The sequence below is a fragment of the Spinacia oleracea genome, chromosome 3 (genome assembly GCF_020520425.1).
Source record: "Spinacia oleracea cultivar Varoflay chromosome 3, BTI_SOV_V1, whole genome shotgun sequence".
Taxonomy (NCBI): Eukaryota; Viridiplantae; Streptophyta; class Magnoliopsida; order Caryophyllales; family Amaranthaceae; genus Spinacia; species Spinacia oleracea.
Window position 1 is genome coordinate 145,991,662 of NC_079489.1, and position 8,461 is coordinate 146,000,122.

Below are 8,461 nucleotides of genomic sequence, written 5' to 3' on the forward strand. Positions count from 1 at the left end.
TTTTATCTTTAAAAAAAAATTCTTAAACAATTAGTTTTTTTAATATATTGTTTTTACTATATTTTGTAGAAAAAATAAATAAATATAGAAATAGGTCTACAAATCTGCAATCGATCCGGTCCGAATTTTGGTCCGATTTTTCCGGTCCGATCCGATCCGATCCATGCAAAATAGCTCTGGTCTAAAGGTCTAGAAATATCAAATTCCGATTTTCGATCCGAATGTATCCGGGTTTGTATCAATGAACACCTGCGAATTAGGAAATAAAATAATTAAGAGGAATAATATTGATTTTTTACCATTTGTTTACCAAAATTAAAAAAAATCTGTTTTCTTGTCCGATTTCTTTCCTATTTCCCGGATATTCAATATTTTTCAATGTCCGAAAAAAACCTCCCATTTTCTTTCCTCGTCTCTCTCCAAAAAGGAAATCCATAGTTCAGCAAAATCAGCAGAGACAAACACCATCAACCCATCACCATGGTTAGGTGCTAGAAAGTGACCACTAATCAAACTCATCTTCTCAAATCCATCCTTAAATCTGAAGCTAAGTCTCCCACCAAATTATATCATTATTTAAATCCATTTCCATTTCCATTGATTGATTGATTCTTCCTTCCCACCCACCTCCTTCCTAATGTCTCCTTAACTTCGATCACTCGCCATTGTTAATCCTGTTCCATACCAGAAGATGAAGCAGCTTTCACTCCTGCAACAAGCTACTCGCCGGAGCAACAGTTTCAGGTCACTTGACGGCGGAGGACCCGACGGACCAATGAAATCTCCGGCCACATTGTTCTGGATAATCCTCCATGCTTTATGCTGCTTAATTAGTCTTGTTTTGGGTTTCCGATTTTCTCGTTTACTCTTCTTTTTGCTTTTCTCCTCTACTACTACTTCTCCCAACTCTTCGTCTTCCTCTACTATTACGGTGCCGTTTTTTCGAACCCTAGATACTCGATCTACGGCGATCCTTCAACCGCCGATTCCGGAGAATCGGACGGTGGCGAGTAGGGTGGTTGTTGGGCGTCATGGGATCTTGATCCGGCCGTGGCCTCACCCGAACCCGGAGGAAGTGATGAGAGCTCACCGGATTCTGGAGAGAGTTCAGAAGGAGCAGAGGTTGCAATATGGTGTGAAGGACCCTAGGACTGTTATTGTAATCACTCCTACTTATGTTAGAACTTTCCAGGCTCTTCATTTGACTGGTGTTATGCATTCGCTTATGAATGCTCCTTACGACGTCGTTTGGATCGTCGTTGAGGCTGGTGGTGCCACCAATGAAACCGCCACCTTGATTGCCAAGTCCAGGTTGAGGACCATCCATATTGGGTTCGACCGCCAGATGCCGGTTTCTTGGGCGGATCGTCACCGGGTGGAGGATCTCATGAGGGTTCAGGCATTGAGGTGAGTGGTTTATTTAATTATTTTCTGATTTCAGTTGGTTTATTGTTAATGAATTTTGATATTGTGGTTGCAAATTTGATTTGAGGTCTTAATGTTGAGGAGTGTTGTAAATATGATTTGAATTTGGTTGCTTGAAATGTGGAATTTGATAGATTTTTTCATTGATATAGTATGAATTAGAACTGCTTAAAATGTGGGATTTGTTGGTATTTGTCCAAAATATATGGATAGACATAGTGGTACTAAAAATGTTGCTTATGTTGTAATGTTAGAAATGATAAGATTGGATTCTGATAATGGTTGATTTTGCAATGGAGGCAGATTGGTGAGAGACCGGAAATTGGATGGTATAGTAGTTTTTGCAGATGATAGTAATATGCACAGTATGGAGTTCTTTGATGAGGTACAGAAAGTGAATAGAGTGGGGGCTCTTTCCATCGGGATTCTTGTGCATTCAGGTGATCCTAACGAGTCTTTGAAAACGGAGAAGATGGAGAATGAGGAGAGTTCATTACCCATTCAGGGTCCATCATGTAATTCATCAGAGAGTTTGGTAGGTTGGCACACTTTTGACGCAAGGCCTTATGCAGAAAAGAGTGCAGTTTTCATTGGAGACATAGGAACAATTTTACCAAGGAAAATTGAGTGGGCTGGATTTGTGTTGAATTCAAGGTTGTTTTGGAAGGATAATGATGACAAACCAGAATGGATGAAGGATTTGGATACTTTGGATGATGAGAGTGTAGAAAGCCCTCTATCGCTGCTCAAGGACCAGTCTGTGGTGGAACCCCTTGGAAGCTGTGGCCGAAAGGTTTTGCATTGGTGGCTTCGTGTGGAAGCTCGTGCTGACAGCAAATTTCCATCTGGGTAAGTTGCTCGCTCACCGTTTCTTTCCTTGAGGTTGATGATGCTTATCTTATGACTTGATTTGACTTCCCTCCCTGCCTCCTCCATTTACCTGTTGTCTGTGCTGGTTTGCTTTTGTGTAATCTAGAGATCTAGAATAGTTGTTGTATCTTTATAACAGCTGGAAATGTTTGTTGGTGTCTTATAACTGATGGCCACCCCTGAACTGAAAAAGGAAGGTAGAGGATAGAAATGTACTATAGTAGGACCAGCTTGCAATTAATGACTGTTTCAATCGCCATACACAAAGTACATATACTCCATTTCCGTGTGTTTTATTTTGTGGGATGTTTAATGAGAGATACCATGAGTTATTGGGTTAGTCTGCTACTTGTTAGTTGTTAGTACTTAGTAGGGGATGTGTCCCCTCGCAACTCCTGTTTATTTCTTGGAGATCTAGATTCTAGAGCACTAGAGCAGTCTCTACTGAGAGGAATCTATACGAAAAATTATATTGGTCAGTGATGCTGAATGTTGGAGTTGTAACCTGACCTCTCAGTAGTTGATAGACACGGGACCTAGAGTCTTGCAACCATCATCTTATTTCTGCTTGAGGTGTCATGAATCAAGCTTCTGGCGGGAGGGGTGGAGAGAAGGATGTTTAGTGGAGATGTTTGTTTTCTTTTTTCTTTTTTTTTTTTCCGTTGGAAGTCTTTATGGTAATATGTTTGTCTTGATCTAAGAAGGCGCAAAAATATTACAAGTTACATGGATATTGCTTCAATGAGGTAGGGTAGGCAAATGTTGCTGAACTTTATAGATGGAGGATTCAGGTAGTGTTTGGCTAAGCTTAGTGTTTCTAGGACCCCAAAAAAGATAAAACTATGCCAAACACCATATTTTTAGGAAGTGGTCTCTACTTCTGGAGAAACACAAAAGGGCTTCTAAAGGGGCCAGAAGGAGAAGCTCCAATTTGGCTTCTCAAATCTGTTTCTCCGGAAATAATTTTCTTTATTTAATGAATTTATCACACTGACAAAATACCCTTACGAAAAGAGCAAATGAAACAGTATACTCTCAAAGAGAGGGTCTAACGATTTGTTGTAGTTGTGAGGATGATTTCCACTTGATTCATAGTATACTCTAACAATTGAATCTGTTGCGATTCCGTATAAAACTTTTTCAACGAACCAATTCCACATAAATCCACTACGAGAAAAAAAACATACTAAAACTAACTCCATCGTAGGTAGACGAACAAATAAAGACGAACTCCGTCCATAATGTAAAGATTTTATTGAATTTAAGAGATAATAGCTGATTAAACTAAGAAAAATGGTCGAAAACAGTTTAATTTCCGGAGAAATTAGACTATTTTAGGCTAAAACGGCTAAGAAAATAAAATCCTAGAAGAGGAGAGGGAGAGAAGAGGAGAGAGCGCAAGATATTAGGAGTTATGGTTAGGCGTTGGTATTAGTAATTTTTTTCCTGATAAAATGGTATTGGAAAAACGGTAACAGACTAACAGTTGATTGGAGAAGATAAAGGAGAGATGGAAAATAAAATGTTATTGCTATTGACATTTTCTTCTTATAATTATAGTCTTTCTTGATTTTTGGAACTAGCCTTTAACTTTTAAGCTTTTGTTATCAACCATCCTTTTTTTTAGCTAATAATAACTATTAATAAAAATATAATACTCCTGTTAATTATGACTACATATAAAGTATTCAACAAATCAAAATAAGCTTTTTATTTTAAGAATAACTCATAAATCAAAAACTCAAAATATAAAATGGGCCGAACATGTTTCTGTTTCTTAGAAATATTTCTAATTTGGGGGATAAACAATTCTATTTCTCAAAAGTGTTCCTATAGAAACATTTTCTGTTGAACTACTTCTAGGAAACATAAGTATTTTTTCTAGAAACTTGGCCAAAGAGACCCTCAGTTGCATGACTCTTAAACTCAACCACCCTAGGAAGATATTGTTGGAGAGAAGTAAGTGGAAAATAGGTAGCTATATGTACTTATGTAGTTGTCGTTTGAATATCTAAAAGGTTGGCACTTGGCAGGGGTTGAAATGAAGTCCTTAAACTGCCTTTTAATGTTGCCTGAAGAATGATTCTAATAGCTTTACTGGTCAGTTGAATGAGAAGAGCTAGCTGCTATCTCATTATTTTGTTTTGGATGTCAATTCTATTTAGAGAAGTAAAAGCCGAGACACGTTTAAAAAACTAGCCTTCAAAATTGTAATAAGTTGCCCCCAAATTATAGTCACCCTGTTGTTAGGGATGTCTCATACAATATCTTACCCTTTTCTTAATATGGGGTGCCATGCTTATTCAATCAACATTCTCGTTTCCAGAATTAACTGTCATGTTTTATGAAATTATCTTACTCAACGATTGAAAAGGATTTCATCCATTCTATAAATTCAACATAAAAAAGGATGTCCAGTGTACATGGTTATCATTTCTGGATTAAGGGAGTATTTATTAGATGGTCCTGGTACGTAACATGGACTCGATTTGACTATGCTCTTATTAGCATCTAGCTGAACTTAGACAGAGCTTCCTTGTCCCTTTGTGTGAAATCATCTTGAGTGTTTCCTTGCCCTATAGTTTGAGCTGTTAGGTTACCTACAGGGAAAGTCCGATGCAAATTAATCCTGGAGTTCTGGACTCTTTTAACAGATTTCTCAACTACCTTGGGATGTACTTTTTTGGTGACATACTAACATTGTATATCATGGGTTATCAATGATTTCTTTGCCCATGCAATATTAATACATAGGTGCTTAATATTTTGTGGAACTTGGTTAGCCAAAGTACAAAACACCATTTCTTAACAATTAAGTAGCTTCAGCCATCAAGTTCCTATGACAAGTTAGTTGTTTCTACAAAATAAATTAGGCAAAAACTTAGGGTTGCTTGATTTTCTCCTGCTTTTTAAGACGTAGAAGGAACTTATAGTTGTTTCTACAAAATAAATAGCCTACACATGTTTTGGTTGAGGATTGCGCGTACTTTAATTTTAAAGGAAATTCTTGAATCAGCCAACTGAAAGGAAAGTGTGTCAACTAAAACAAGTGTGTCATGTAAAAGGAATTTCCCAAAAAGGAAACTGTCTCAACTAAAAAGAATGGAGGAAGTATAACTTACCAAAATAAGAACTGTCAACTAAAAAAGAACGGAGGAAGTAATTTATGAGCATATAACTTTCAGCTAGTTGTTTGGAATTTGTTTTGCTACTAGTAGACTTGTTGAAGTATTACATCTACACAACCCAAGCCCTCCTAATTGGGAAAAACAACAAGTTATTTGTTGTATGTATGGAAATTTTGTTGAATTCAAATATCAAGTGATTTATTCACTTTGGCTCAAGTTTACAGAATATGTGAATTTGAGCATCTTAATTCTCATAAGTAATTACTTGGGATGGCCTTAACAACCCTGAAAAGTACCCTGAAAAGTATATAATCGGTACCAAAAACAACTCATTTTTTAAGGCCCGCGTGTGCCAAGAGTAGTCCAACACTCCATAATCTTGATAGGTCACTGATATTTATTTCTTTCGGTAAATTAGGATTTTATTAACCAAAATAGTAAGTAGCTAAACGGAAAAACTACACAAACTCAAAAGATTGAATCAACAAAGCTGATTCAACTTTTACATACTATCTCCAACAGCCTGGAGTTTACAACTTGAAAATACCTATAAACAATCACATATTTAGCTTGTCTAAAGATATTAATGGTCTCCTGGTTACAGCTACTAAATATCCTGTTAGTTTCGTTCTCTCCGGATGCTCTACACAGTAACCAACAGAGCCATTCTAATCACTTGGTGAAGAGCAGAATTCTTGCCATAACAAGCTGTTGCAAATTGCAACTCTCTGCTCCAATGCTTAGGACTTCTCAAATCACCAAACTACCTTAAATTCTAGACCAATAGCAGCAGAATAAGAACACTGACGAAGTGGTCAATTATCTCATTTGGAGTCTGACATAACTCCAAACTTGCTAGCCTGTCACAAGTAGCCAGCCTCTTATGGAAGCAAACCTATGAAAATGCACTTGGGAGGAGCAGGATGATTGCAAATTAGCTTTTTCCAAGGCACCTTTACACTTTTTCCCCTTAAAGCATGACATAACTTTCTGAGAGAGAACTGAGAACTTGAAAGAAACTTATACACATTACTCAACTGACTCAGATAATCACCAGATCCTATAATCTTCCTAACAACCTATGAAGCCTGATTAGGCATCTGGATAGTACATTTGTACTGAGTTGTCTGCCTTTAATATAGTAAGTGTGGACCCATCTGACCCACATATGTCCTTCTGAGCTAAACACCACGATAGTTTACAACTTTACAAATGGCAGCCGAAGACCTCTTACTGATTTAGGCAGACATCTACGCTCCCATGCTACTAGAGCCTTTTTAAAAGAACCAGCAATCCCAGACCACAAAGAGGTCCTAGAAGCTGATTGAATAAGCTTTAAGACCTTTTTAGGGATCACAAACACCTGATATTCATACCCTACGAGAACTATCTTGCAGTATGGAATTATTTCACATTGTAACCTTGATGTTTGTTTTGTGGCATGAGCTACCTTTCAGGCTTTCACCTTGGTATCATTTTAGGAAAGCTACCTCCTGTGCAAGGTCACATTGCCGCAATCTTCTGCTCTTACTCTATTAACTTATTTTAATGAGCTAGATAACCCAGTTGTTAGTGAAGCTGTCTTCCCATGTGTAAACCAAGGCCATCCCATGAAGGGCTGACAGATGTCAAAACCTCCAAATTGCAACAGTGCCTTAAGCATTGGTGAAGAGGAGTGGTTTTTTTTCCCGTAGGATAATGGTTGATTGCAACTTTTCTGGTCTCTCAAGCTGTTTACTTATATTTATCAGTAGTAATCCTAGTTTAACTCTGTATTGTAAAAATCTTCACCTTGTTGTTTATCTCTTAATGTTTGTTCTTTCTAGGATATTGCTTTTGCAGAGCATTCAGGTAATAGAGAATTGATAAGATGCGTTCTTCTGCCTACATATTTGTTACAAACAGATACGGACTAATGAAATAGACTCCGGCTTTATAAAAGCTCTTTAAGAGGTCCAACAATTGTTCAGGAGATGATGTTTGTTTGTTTGTTTCATGCAGGTGGGTGATTGACACTCCTTTAGAAATAACCGTCCCTGCCAAGCATACACCATGGCCAGAAATTCCTCCTGAACTCCCGTCCATCGAGAAGAAGGAGATAGCTACTGAACAGAATTTTGTCGAAGAGCATACTGTGAAACGGCCTCCAAAAACTAGAACCAAAAAAAGAAGTTCGCGTAGTAAGAAAAAGCGTGAAGCTAGAGTTGCAGAGATACAATTAAAGTAAGAACCTTCTTTTTCAAGGATATATTCTTTTTACTTATTACACCCTTGTTAGTTCGATATCCCCAGTCTTCGTACATGGAAAAACATGGAACATGGAACATGAAACATGAAGACGGATCCAGCAAAAGGCAGTCCAAACATACCCTAGTATGAGTATATATAAGCAGAAGTTGAAGATGAGGATTTAGTGGGTTGGTTGATAGTGTGTATTTAGTTGGTTAATTCTTTTTTATTTTGGTTGATTGTTCTTAGGCTTTATTAGCAAGGCATGTCAACCAGTTAGTTAATCTACCTTCCTGCCATAGGAAACCATTTGTATCCATACATCCTTCAAAGTCTATACACATCATCCTTTGATATACAGATTTACAGATTGTATGAGGTATTGCGGTCCTTCGCTGGACAAACAAATTGGAACAAATGATCGGTGATTGTCTATATAAACTTGTGTATTTACGGACTTCAATTGCAATCAGTTTGAATGCAATTATGCAATGCAGTGTTAATTGGCGACAATGAAAGTGTAAGTGAACGAAACAATATCACTAAAGGTCGAGACACAAAAGAATAGGCTTGAGCGATTCTAGACAAATTCCATCTATGGCAAGATAGGTAACATGTCATTCAATATCATGTAAGGATTTCAAACCCAATTATTCTTTCACATTATAAAAAGAAAGTCTCTAACAAGGTTTGGACTTAACTACTAGAAAAACTACAAGTACTCCTTCCGTATTTATTTAATGGATACACTTGTCTTTTCCGGCCGTATTTATTTAAGAGATTACACTTGCCAATTTTAGTACCTTATC

At 37.3% G+C, this 8,461-nt stretch overlaps 1 protein-coding gene across 1 annotated transcript; it reads left to right on the forward strand.

Annotated features, from left to right (window-relative positions):
* Positions 1-360: 360 nt before the first annotated feature.
* On the forward strand, positions 361-8,012 carry LOC110777939 (beta-1,4-xylosyltransferase IRX14). The gene is made up of 3 exons (XM_021982514.2): positions 361-1,407; positions 1,729-2,274; positions 7,425-8,012. Exons 1-3 carry the CDS (start codon positions 692-694, stop codon positions 7,648-7,650), a joined length of 1,488 nt encoding a protein of 495 aa, XP_021838206.1. The 5' UTR covers positions 361-691; the 3' UTR covers positions 7,651-8,012.
* The last annotated feature ends 449 nt before the right edge of the window (positions 8,013-8,461 follow it).